This window comes from Engystomops pustulosus, chromosome 5 (genome assembly GCF_040894005.1).
Source record: "Engystomops pustulosus chromosome 5, aEngPut4.maternal, whole genome shotgun sequence".
Lineage (NCBI taxonomy): Eukaryota > Metazoa > Chordata > Amphibia > Anura > Leptodactylidae > Engystomops > Engystomops pustulosus.
Window position 1 is genome coordinate 140,054,109 of NC_092415.1, and position 13,647 is coordinate 140,067,755.

Genomic DNA, 13,647 nt, shown 5'->3' on the forward strand with positions numbered 1-13,647 from the left:
CGTCATGCGCAGCGAACATCGTAGTACCCGCCAAAGCCGCCGGCCTACTGCGCACGCGCGGCGATGCGCCCTTTGTTGCTAAGCACTGAGGTATACGCAACTCCCTACGGAGTCTGCGTATCTCTCGTCCGGCGCCTCTCAGTCTAGACACTGTACTCGCAATGAGTGTAAAACTTTGTTTGACACTCATTGCGGACTTGTCTTGCCGAGAGGTAAGATGTCTCATAAATGGCAGTGTATAATGTATTTTCTGAAGCCTCTGCCGAGTTTATTTTACAATCGTGGGGGGGGGGGCAGAATTGTATATTGGCTGACATAATAATGTTTTGCTGTGGTGGGGGGGGGGGGCACAAATTAGCTGGGATTACAGGGGGGGGGCATTGGTGCTCATATGGGCTGGCATAGTAATGTGATGTTATGTTTGGGGGCATATTAGCTGGGATTACAGGGAGTGTGGACTTTGGGGGCATATGGGCTGGCATACATAGTAATGTGATGGTAAGTTTGGGGGCTTATTAGCTGGGATTACAGGGAGTGTGGACTTTGGGGGCATATGGGCTGGCATACATAGTAATGTGATGGTAAATTTGGGGGCTTATTAGCTGGGATTACAGGGAGTGTGGACTTTGGGGGCATATGGGCTGGCATACATAGTAATGTGATGGTAAATTTGGGGGCTTATTAGCTGGGATTACAGGGTGGGGGGTCTTTGGGGGCATATGGGCTGGCATACATAGTAATGTGATGGTAAGTTTGGGGGCTTATTAGCTGGGATTACAGGGAGTGTGGACTTTGGGGGCATATGGGCTGGCATACATAGTAATGTGATGGTAAGTTTGGGGGCTTATTAGCTGGGATTACAGGGTGGGGGGTCTTTGGGGGCATATGGGCTGGCATACATAGTAATGTGATGGTAAATTTGGGGGCTTATTAGCTGGGATTACAGGGTGGGGGGTCTTTGGGGGCATATGGGCTGGCATACATAGTAATGTGATGGTAAGTTTGGGGGCTTATTAGCTGGGATTACAGGGTGGGGGGTCTTTGGGGGCATATGGCTGGCATACATAGTAATGTGATGGTAACTTTGGGGGCTTATTAGCTGGGATTACAGGGTGGGGGGTCTTTGGGGGCATATGGGCTGGCATACATAGTAATGTGATGGTAAATTTGGGGGCTTATTAGCTGGGATTACAGGGTGGGGGGTCTTTGGGGGCTAATGGGCTGGCATGGGATGTTATGTTTGGGGGCATATTGGCCATCATTGCATATTGTGTGTAAATTTGTTGAACATGGTGATAAGTTAATACACGTCCATTGTATGTGTGTGGGGGGTTGAAACTTTGCTCTTTGGGGGAGTGGGACAAGCAGTTTTCATGTTCATTTATAAATTGTAATAAAAGAAATATGTTTTATTTTAAAGTAACCACTATATATCTTTTTTTTTTTTTGTTAGCCTATTCATCATGCCTAGTTGTCTTATAAACCAATGCAATAGTAAGACTGGTACAAAGGGACAGCAACCAGGCGTAATTTTACATTCTTTTCCGCATGATTTATCACGAATCAGAAGATGGCTTGTCAGCACTGGACAACAGTTTTCTGATATTGATAAGCTAGCACAACGGATTAAAGACGAAAACAAGACCAATAAATTTTGTTTGTGCTCTAAACACTTTGCTCTTGATGCATATATTTTTAATGCTTCTCAAAGAACCCTCCGCCCGGAAGCTGTACCAACAATTTTTACAACTGTGGAAGAGGGGGAATGTCTTATTGAGGAGTCATTGAAAAAAGCTGTCAAAAGAAAGAGAATTGTGGAGACTTCTTGTCAGGTACCTACACCAGAAGCAAATTTGGAGAGTGCAGTTTTTGAGAAATACAGAGAAATATCTACCCAAACAGATTTTGATTTATTGAACTCAACAATAATGTATAATACAGAGCCACCCACATTATCCGAAGAGATGTCCGCCATTGCTCCTCTTATCCATCATTCTCAAAGAGGTAGTTTAGATAGAATTCTGTTGTTATCTACTCCAGATCCAAAAACTACAGATTCACCCCCAAAAAAAAAGGCAAACCGAAGTAGTGGCGATATAGAAGATTCACAAACTTTGAATACCTTTTTTTGGAACGCATAGAACCACTCTCTCCTATTCAACAGAAGGATACAGATATTGACTTTGCAAATTGCGACTATACTTGTGAAATGTCTGTAAATGATACAAGCTCATCATTTTTTGCACAAAGCAAAATTCAAGATGATATGAAGGACAAAGATTTTTGCCCTCTGGAACAGACATTAAATGAGTCAGAATTGAATCTAATGGATTCCATCATTGGAGACAACCAACAAATGCCAACATCACAATTTGGATCTAATCTGATTGAAGCAGAACAAGTTACAGAACGGAAACTTTTAATTTTTGAATCATGTCTGGACCAATTGTTATATAAAGTCAAATGTCAAAAATATATCAATTGTGCAAGCCTTGTTGAACATGTGACCAAAAAATTTGATGGGAGCTACTGTTTAATTAGGGCAAAGTGTTCGAAGGGGCATGCTTTCAACATTATGGAAACACAACCCAAAATTGGACAATATGCTTCAGGTAATCTGTTATTAGCCTCAGCCATTCTGTTCAGCGGATTGAATTTTCAGAAAATAAAAGAGTTCCTGACTTTACTCGGTGTTGTCAACATATCGGAGACTACCTATTACAGATACCAATCACTTTTCCTGTTCCCAGCGATCGATATTTCATGGAAAAAGGAGCAAAGTCAATTATTCAACAACCTTCAAGGAAAAAATGTATGTATTTCAGGAGACGGCCAGTGTGACAGCCCTGGTCACAGTGCAAAATACTGCATTTATACATTGATGGACTGTGTTACAGAAAACATAGTGGACTTTGAAGTGAATCAACGCACCCAGTGTTCATCATCAGTAGCTATGGAGAAGTATGGATTTGGTGTTTGCATGGAACGGATTATTGATCAGGGATATAGGATAAAACTTTTTGCGTCCGACCGTCATGTCAGCATTCGCAAATTAACCCCTTCCCGACGCGCGCCGTACTAGTACGGCGCGCGCCGGGTCCCGGTGCATGGAGAGGGCTCGCGGGCCGAGCCCTCTCCATAGCCGGTAAGTCTTTGCTGCATATTGCAGCAAAGGCTTACCGGTAACACCCGCGATCGGTGCTAGCACCGATCGCGGGTGCTTTCACCGCGATCGCCTCCGGCAATGCTGCCGGAGGCTTCAAAAAGATGGCGCCGCATGGGCGCCGCCATCTTGGCGCGGATCTCCGCTCCCCGATGACGTCACGGGGAGCGGTGATCCGTTGCCATGACAGCATCGGGCCTCACGAAGGCCCGAAGCTGTCTTGTTTTAACCTATTCATTACAATGTGCTATCAGCACATTGTAATGAATGAGGAGTAAAATCCCCATATACTGCCATATTGCAGTATGGCAGTATATGGTAGGATCGATCAGACAACCTAGGGTTAAAGTACCCTAGGGAGTCTGAAAAATAGTTAAAGTAAAAGTAAAAAAAAGTTTAAAAAAAAAAAATTATATTAAAAAAACCTAAAAATTCAAATCACCCCCCTTTCCCTAGAACTGATATTAATATTAATAAACAGTAAAAATCATAAACACATTAGGTATCACCGCGTCCGAAAATGTCCGATCTATCAAAATATTATAACGGTTTTTCACTGCGTTTAACCGCGTAATGGAAAATAGCGTCCAAAGTCAAAAATGACATTTTTTTGCCATTTTGGAAAATATAAAAAAATTAATAAAAAGTTATCAAAAGGTAGCACAGTCCTAACAATGATAGCAATGAAAACGCCATCAAAAGTCGCAAAAAATGACACCACCCACAGCTTCGTACACCAAAGTATGAAAAAGTTATTACCGCCAGAAGATGGCAAAATCAAAAAAAAAATTTTTGTACAGGAGGTTTTAATTTTTTTAAATGTATGAAAACATTATAAAACCTGTACAAATGTGGTATCCCTGTGATCGTAGCAACCCAAAGAATAAAGTAGACATGTCATTTGGGACGCAGAGTGAAAGCTGTGAAATCCAAGCCCACAAGAAAACGTCGCAAATGTGTTTTTTCACCATTTTCACTGCATTTGGAATTTTTTTCCCGCTTCCCAGTATGCGCCATGGAATATTAAATACCGTCACTATGAAGTGCAATTTGTTACGCAGAAAATAAGCCATAACAGAGCTCTTTATGTGGAAAAATAAAAAAGTTATAGATTTTTGAAGGTGGGGTGTGAAAAATGGAAGTGAAAAAACTAAAAAAGGCCAAGTCGTTAAGGGGTTAATGAAGCAAAATTACCCAAAAATTATACATCAGTTTGATGTCTGGCACTATGCAAAGTCTATTCGAAAAAAGCTGACCCAGGCCAGTAAAGGAAAATTTAACAAGCAAATTTTCCCTTGGATCGAAAAAATTAACTTGCATTTTTGGTGGTGTCTACAAACATGTGACGACAATGTTGAGCTTCTCAGAGAAAAATGGCTGTCTTTGTTATACCATATTTCAAATGTCCATTCTTGGGAAGGAAATCTCTACACTGCATGTGCGCATGGTCCCTTGGAAACTCCTGATGCAGATGATAAAAAGGTGTTGTGGTTAAATCCTGATACCCCGCCATACAAAAATATTGCTAAAGTTGTGACAAATCAACAACTTTTAGATGATTTGCCAAACTTGGTACACAATTGCCACACTGGTGCCCTTGAATGCTTTCATAGTATGGCATTGAAGTACCGTACTAAAAGAATCCACTTTGGAGTCGACGCCATGGAAGCAAGAACTAAGCTGGCAGTACTTACACACAATTTTAATACTGGACGAGAGCAAGCAACAGTCAAAGTCCAGCGGAAAAACACTGAACTTATTGGCACCGAAAGAACAAAGTTGATTATCCCAAAGGGTAAAAAAAAATGGATAGTTCGTAATGTGTATGAGAAATTGTCCGTAGACTATCTAGAAGCAATCATGACTGATGTTCTAAGGTTGTGCAAGGGGGAAATTTCACACAACTGGCAATCCAGGGCTCCTTCACTTCCATCAAATTTGGCTAATTTGGAGAGACCAAATAAAGAGCTTATAAAAGAAATGCGAATCGCCCGTTTTCGGAAAAACAAACTTGTCAATAGTTTTGATTTCGAGGTAGATTTGACTGACACTAATCTTTTTGAATAGAAACTGTTGTATTCACAGCTGTACCTAAGAGGAAGTTATGGTGTTATCTTATTATTGTGGGATTGCAGGTTTTGTTATTCACTGTTGTGTTTATAGTCATTCCTATCAAAGTTTTTTTCCTATCAAAGTGTTTTATAAAAAATTATCTGAACAAGTAATGTAAAGCCAAAATGGTTCATTGGATTTGTGATGATTGATTAAAATGTGTTGAATTTTTTAAAAAATAAATGTTTCATCCAGTGGTATGCTTGTTTCATTCAATACATTTAATATGAACTTTTTAAATAAATGCAATAAGAAAAAATAAACATGTAGAATAATTTTACAGTATAAATTATTAAATATTAAAGTGACGTTGGATTTTTGAAAAACCTTCAAGTAAACAAATAATTGTAACAAATCTATGTCTATTACTAAAATTTTTGTTTCAGCCAGTACAGTCACTAATTGGGTTAATTATCATCTTTTTGTTGAGCAACACTCAATTTCAACATTATCATTAGCTACTCCCATACATTAGTGTTGTATCTTGTAAACAGATGGTTTGATGTAAGTTATCAAGCTTTTTTTTTTGGATAAACTATAACACAGAGGACAGTACTGGCTGAGACAAACATATCAATAGCAGTGCTTCATTCAAAAGCCATGAACTCGGCCACCCCGTCGTTGCTTGCTTTGTAACCCATGTATTCATTGTTTGGGTCTGGAAATGCTGAACGTACCAAATGTACTACACATGAAGGAATGGGTCGTCTGTTTCCCATTCCTAGGTACCCGTGTACCAATGCAGTAAATGCACGGTAGGCTGTTTTTCGATGTAACCTGAAAGAAAGACATTATAAAATATTATATTCATAATATTTATCTAATTTTTTTATACATTTTAGTTTACTAAACAACATGTTTTTATATATTAAATTAGTTTAATACTAAACTCCAAAATGTAATGACCGTTGCTGTACATTTCTATTATGAAAAAATTATGAAGATTACATTATACTGAACATTTTGCAAGAAGTAATAGACAAGATGGCTGGATCACACAGGTTTCATAAACTAGTTATGTATAAATTATGTAACTACACATATGTCTCAAGGCATCTCAATCATTCCACTTACAGTCTGTGCTTTACAAGCTCACATATGATTAAAACCAGCACAATGGGAAAAGCCAAAACTAGAGATAGAAACTTTCAGATAGGCTTGTTTGACTATTATTTATAACAATAGTAACCTAACTTTATTTACAGATTTCAATGAATCACTTTGAGGGCAAAATTACTGTTCTAAAAAGTTCATTAGCAGCTCTTTTATATATGAATCACGGTATATTCTCCAAGTTATATGATGAAAAGCTCACCTATTTTTCGCTTTCTCCAGTGGGGGATTCATTACTTGTCCGATAACTCTTAATATAATATTAACTGTGTCAGCTCTCTGACAAAATATTCTAAAGTATTCATGATCTATAATACATGTATGATTAGTGACGTAAGGGATTGCATTCTCAACTTCAAGGCAGCAAATTGACTCAATGCTTGTTGACATGGGAACACAATTATTGCAATTACACCAATTAACATTTCCGATTCTCTCATTGTTTTCTTCTATTTCCAAATCAATATATTGGGAAAAATCGACTCGCAGAGGATTTGAAGGAAAGCATGGCTCATTTGTTTGGTTCCCTCCAAACTTGGATCTTAATTCGACCAGCAAATCGGAAATCTTAAAAAAAGAAAAAAGTTGTTAAAAAAATGGGGTTAATGTTAACAACAATCACATTTTTCAGTTTAATTTTTAATCAGTTTAATATTATGTAATTTTTAATTAATAGGGCATTATTACAGTCCCTTGAAAATTGGTAATTGTTGTAAGGGGACTGTATCCTTTATGTGGTATGGTTGTTTAGTCATCAACTAATGTGTAGTGCATGACAGCAATTGGATGACCACACTTGAGTAGAGAGACACAATGCATTTCTTTAGTCTAACAGCCCCTTGTGACAGACTGCTACAGAAGACCAGCAGAACAAATCTCCCCCAATGTGCTTACATCCTCTTCATCTTCAGTGCTTGTTGTATTATCCACAGTGTTTATTTGAGAGTGGCTACACCCTGGTATCTGAATGTTGCCAGTAGCAGCTAAAGAGATGGCCTCCTCATTGTTGTCCTCGTTTTCAAATAGTGCCTTTATCAAAAAAATACGATTAATTACATTTTTTTTATAATACGGGCTCAAAGTCTCAAATTTGGGAAGGTATTTGCTGTGGGGTTGTATTGTTACATTACTGTACCCTGGGGGAATACATATATTTACCGTATTTTCCGGACTATAAGGCGCACTTAAAAGCATTGGATTTCCGTGGAAATCCAAAGTGCGCCTTATAGTCCGGTGCGCCCTATGTATGGCGCTGGGCACAGGGCAGCGGACCATACTTACATAGGTCCCCGCTACCGGAGATCTCCAGCGGGAGATCTGCTGTCTCCGGTAGCGGGGACCTATGTAAGTATGGTCCGCTGCCCTCCTCCACCTCCCCCTCACCTTCCCCGCTCACCTTCCCCGCGTTCCCCGTCGCGTCTCGGCGTCGCGTCTCGTCGCCGCGTCCCATCGCCGCGTCCCATCGCCGGGTCTCCGCCACGCCCCCGGACCTCCGCCACGCCCCCGGCCGCCGGACCCCGCGCCTTATAGTCCGATGCGCCTTATATATGTAATTATTACATATATAAGGCGCATCGGACTAATGCGCCTTATAGTCCGGTGCGCCCTATAGAGCAGAAAATACGGTAGGTTGTGGGTATCCATCTACAACAATTAGAGAAGACGTGTAGTAACAGAATTTTTGTCATGCATAAAGTTACTTACTTGAATGTTGTAAGATTCTCCATCATCCGATTCAACTATACAAGACAGAATGTTGTAATTGGATTCCACCATAATGCTAGAATCAGGCATACAGGTAAGATTTATCACCAAGGATTCTTCGACAAGATTATCTACCACCATTGGTATCTATATGGGATGTAGCAATGTAGAATATTAATCCAAAAATTAGTGTTAAATAATACAATTAAACAAAACATAATTATGAGACTTACATAATCTTGATCTGCAAAAAGGTTGCTGTCTTGTTCATTCTCCATTTTATTGATATGAATGTTTGTTTCTGATACTTTATTAATCTTTTATGAAAAATAAATTTAAAAACACATATGAGAGACAAGTTGGTCATTATAGACCAGCAACATTTACCACTACCACACAAACAATGTCAATCCTGATAAATTTCCAACCACACTAATTGCGATATCAGCCACTATGAACCCCCAAAGTTCCCACAACATTCGTTGCTAATATGCCCCCAAACATGCCATCACATTACTATGTATGCCAGCCCATATGCCCCCAAAGTCCACAATCCCTGTAATCCCAGCTAATAAGCCCCCAAAGTTACCATCACATTACTATGAATGCCAGCCCATATGCCCCCAAAGTCCACAATCCCTGTAATCCCAGCTAATAAGCCCCCAAAGTTACCATCACATTACTATGAATGCCAGCCCATATGCCCCCAAAGTCCACACTCCCTGTAATCCCAGCTAATAAGTCCCCAAACTTACCATCACATTACTATGTATGCCAGCCCATATGCCCCCAAAGACCCCCCACCCTGTAATCCCAGCTAATAAGCCCCCAAACTTACCATCACATTACTATGTATGCCAGCCCATATGCCCCCAAAGACCCCCCACCCTGTAATCCCAGCTAATAAGCCCCCAAATTTACCATCACATTACTATGTATGCCAGCCCATATGCCCCCAAAGTCCACACTCCCTGTAATCCCAGCTAATAAGCCCCCAAACTTACCATCACATTACTATGTATGCCAGCCCATATGCCCCCAAAGACCCCCCACCCTGTAATCCCAGCTAATAAGCCCACAAATTTACCATCACATTACTATGTATGCCAGCCCATATGCCCCCAAAGTCCACACTCCCTGTAATCCCAGCTAATAAGCCCCCAAATTTACCATCACATTACTATGTATGCCAGCCCATATGCCCCCAAAGTCCACACTCCCTGTAATCCCAGCTAATAAGCCCCCAAACTTACCATCACATTACTATGTATGCCAGCCCATATGCCCCCAAAGTCCACACTCCCTGTAATCCCAGCTAATATGCCCCCAAACATAACATCACATTACTATGCCAGCCCATATGAGCACCAATGCCCCCCCCTGTAATCCCAGCTAATTTGCGCCCCCCCCCCACCACAGCAAAACATTATTATGTCAGCCAATATACAATTCTGCCCCCCCCCCCACGATTGTAAAATAAACTCGGCAGAGGCTTCAGAAAATACATTATACACTGCCCATTTATGAGACATCTTACCTCTCGGCAAGACAAGTCCGCAATGAGTGTCAAACAAAGTTTTACACTCATTGCGAGTACAGTGTCTAGACTGAGAGGCGCCGGACGAGAGATACGCAAACTCCGTAGGGAGTTGCGTATACCTCAGTGCTTAGCAACAAAGGGCGCATCGCCGCGCGTGCGCAGTAGGCCGGCGGCTTTGGCGGGTACTACGATGTTCGCTGCGCATGACGGAAGTGCGGATGCGCAAGAACTCGGCCGAGTAGCCGAGTGACTAGAGAGGCGTGCACAAACGGACGTGGAGGAGGGAGGAATTTGGACTCGGGCGGATAAGATACGCCCCGCTGGACTACCTTGATTCCATCCATAGTTACCAGGTACCGGATAAAAAGTGTTTTTCTGCTTTTGTGAGGATCGATCTTGCTAGTTGAACTAGGGGTGAGTGTGGGACTTGAGGACTCTATTGGAAGCTGTCCTTAGCCCATTTTTTTTGAACAACGGTGAAAGGTTCCCTTTAACATACAGTGTGCAACACAATTCTGTTGGACACTGCATGATTAACATGGCGCATGGTCCGACTGTGCAAAGAAACACACCTTTCGGTGCAGAATATTGGGGGTCATTTACTAAGGGCCCGAAACGCGTTTTTTCCGTTGCGTTACCCAAATATTTCCAATTTGCGCCGATTTTCCCTGAATTGCCCCAGGATTTTGGCGTACGCGATTGAATTGTGGCACATCGGATTCGGAAAAACCGCTGCATTTTTTTTAAAAAAGTGTCGCTTGACACGCACTTACCTGCACCCAGCTTAGGGCGGTGAACTTCAGTGAACCCCGATGGACTTCAGCGCAGCAGCGACACCTAGTGGACATCGGGCACACTACCTTAGTGAATGGCCAGAAGACCCGAATTATCCACACAGAAAGCGCCGCTGGATCCCGACAGGACCGGGTAAGTAAATCTACTCCATTGTGTCTCATCGGGTATAGTGCAGCTGTGGCATCACTTTATAAATACATGTGTAACCAGTTTGCACTAAAAACAACATGTAAAGTCCACTGCATGGCCACTGTATAACTAGATATGGAATGTTAATAGGATGTTCACTATATGAATGTGTATCTCTTCTGATGTAAGAAGATGAAATTTATAATGTATTTTTATGATAATTGATTGATTTTAATGTACTCCTCCCATTATGTTCCAATTATGCTCCAAAATATGTTCAATTGCACATGTAACTTCACTTGAGAAAGGCTCAGTTTGTGTGAGAGCTAAAACATTGCCACCTATGGATTAACCCCTTCCAGCCGATGCCCTTTTTCGTTTTTGCGTATTCATTTTTCACTCCCTGCCTTCTATAACTATAACTGTTTTATTTTTCCATGTACAGAGCTGAGTTATGGCTTATTTTCTGCGTATCAAATTACACTTTAAAACTGTGGTATTTAATATTCCATGCCGTGTACTGGGAAGCAGAAAAAAAATTCCAAATGCAAATTGGTGAAAAAACGCATTCACGCAGTATTAATGTGGGCTTGGATTTTAAGAATTTCATTGTATGCCCCAAATGAAATTTCTACTTTATTCCTTGGGTAGGTGCGATTACAGAGATACCAAATTTGTATAGTTTTTATAATGTTTTAATACAGCTACAAAAATTAAAACCTCCTGTACAAAAAAACATTTTTGGATTTTGACATCTTCTGGCACTAATCATTTTTTTATACTACAGGGCTGTGGGTGGTGTAATTTTTTGCGAATTTTGATGATGTTTTCAATGTTATTATTTTTAGGTCTATACAATCGTTTGTTTACTTTTTATAGAATTATCTATATTTTTCAAAATAGCAAAAAAGTGCTGTTTTCGACTTTGGGCGCCATTTCCCGTTACGGGATTAAATGCAGTTTTTTTTGGACGTGGCGATACCTAATGTGTTTATGATTTTTACTGTTTAATTATATTCATATCAGTTCTAGGGAAAAGGGGGGTAATTTGAAATTTTATGTTTTTTTATTATAATTTTTTTAAACTTTTTTTAATTTTTATTTGTACTATTTTGCAGACTCCCTAGGGTACTTTAACCCTTCTTTGTCTGATCGATCCTACCATATACTGCTATACTACAGTTTTCCTCCTCATTCACTACAATGTGCTGACAGCACATTGTAATGAAGGGGTTAAAACGAGACACCCTGGGGTCTTCGGAAGACCTGAGGCTGTCATGACGATGGATCGCCGCTCCCTGGTAACGTCACGGGGAGCGACGATTCACGGCATGATGGCAAGATCTTTTTGAAGCTGCTGGCGGCAATCGGTGGGAAGACACCCGCTATCAGTGCTATTGAACATTTGATCACTTGTTCAATATAATATATTGCAATACTTATGTATTGCAGCAAATTACATAGTCAGCCTATGCATTCTGCATAGGGTGACAGACACTGTGTTAGATTGTGCTGATATTTAATAATTTTATCTCTGGTCTCTCTAATAATCCTACTACACCCTTCCCTCTTTATTGACAACCTAGGTGGAGCTACCTGTCACAGATCTTGGGCCTATAGACCTGGTCACCCACTTTAAAGATAAAATTGGCTGCATTTTATCTCCAGTATATAATTTCCCAATCCACTAGTGTCAGGCTCCAGGGGTTGTGGACCCACTGTACCCGACGATGACGTAAGCCGACACCTGAACCAGAATCTAAGTGGTACCTGGTATTCATCAGAGCCTGCCGCAAAGTGCGTTGTACTTGCTGCGGCGTGGTACTCCTAGGTCGTTCTACAGATGCAACTTTTTCCGCGGTGGCAGCCAAGTCGAGGTACACAGACGTTAGGCAGAATCGTAGTCAGGGAAAGGCAAGGAGGTCAGGACGGGCAGCACGGAATCAGAGTCAGAACGAAGCAACAGGTCAGGACAAGCGGACCAGGATCAGAGAGAAATAAGGAACCGGGGTCACAACAGGAAACCACACTAAGAACGCAGGGCCTCAGGGAACAAGCTTTTTCAACGGCACTAGGCATGAAGATCCGGCAGGGAATGCTGGGAGAGGCCAGGTTAAATAGCATACTGGGAAATGGCCAGCACCAATTAAACCGTCAGCAGATTTGGTTTTCAGCATTATCTTTATGCTGCTGATACCCAGCTATATATTTCTGAATGTAACCCCTGGCTTACTGCAGAATTCTAGTGATTGTCTCTTTGCTGTCTCTAACATCATGTCCTTATTCTTCCTGAACCTTCTAAAACTTAAAGGGGTATTCTCATCTGGGCATTCACTTTCAGTTTCATTAATCTGCCATATATAAACATTTCTTCAATTAGATGTTATTAAAAAAAATGTTCCCGTGTGAAGATAATTTATCATAAATGTAGTCATATGGTCCCTTAGAAACAAGACTGTGTCCTTGGTTACGGCCACGTCTGATGGAGGGATTGCACAAAGAAACAAAAAGTTTCTGAATATTAAATGTCTGGGAGTTACTGCATATCCTACAGCCGTCCTGTGGTAATGATCGCTGAAGCCAGGAGGTCAGGCAGAGCTCATTAGCGCATGTCTGGCCACCGCTGCCAGAGTGTGACGTGGTCGTATCCGGGGAAGCTGATCTCATTTCTAAGGGACTACATGACTACATTTATGAGAAATTATCTTCACACAGGAACATTTTTTTTAATAACATCCAATTGAAGAAATGTTTACATATGGCAAATGAATTTAATTAAAGGTGAATGCCCAGATGAGAATACCCCTTTAACTTCTTGTCTTTCCACCATCTACTTACAAATCGACCCTGACCTCTCCATTTCTGTCTGTGGTATCACCATAAACCTCAGGCAGCAAACCTGCTCTATAGAGGTTGTGCTAGACTCTGACCTGAAAGTTGTCAATGAACAAAAAAAAAAATACATTACTGCTTAAATTGTTGCGCTGGCACTGTGCAATAAATAAATAGCTTTTGGTTGAAGTTTGGGCACTGAGGCTCTAAAAGGTTCGCCATCACTGTTCTAGTGTCTGCAGAGTATCTAATGTCTGTA

The 13,647-nt window shown here is 41.0% G+C and overlaps 1 protein-coding gene and 1 long non-coding RNA gene across 2 annotated transcripts; one reads left to right on the plus strand and one right to left on the minus strand.

The window, feature by feature from the left end:
• The first annotated feature begins 1,463 nt into the window (after positions 1-1,463).
• Positions 1,464-5,431, plus strand: LOC140134138 (uncharacterized). Its single transcript, XM_072154774.1, has 3 exons — positions 1,464-2,004; positions 2,142-3,037; positions 4,376-5,431. Exons 1-3 carry the CDS (start codon positions 1,464-1,466, stop codon positions 5,228-5,230), a joined length of 2,292 nt encoding a protein of 763 aa, XP_072010875.1. The 3' UTR covers positions 5,231-5,431.
• Positions 5,432-7,343: 1,912 nt separating this feature from the next.
• Positions 7,344-8,432, minus strand: LOC140134199 (uncharacterized). Its single transcript, XR_011856115.1, has 3 exons — positions 8,326-8,432; positions 8,093-8,239; positions 7,344-7,417 (listed from the first exon to the last, which is right to left on the minus strand). It is a non-coding gene; the product is annotated as an uncharacterized lncRNA (long non-coding RNA).
• Positions 8,433-13,647: the final 5,215 nt, after the last annotated feature.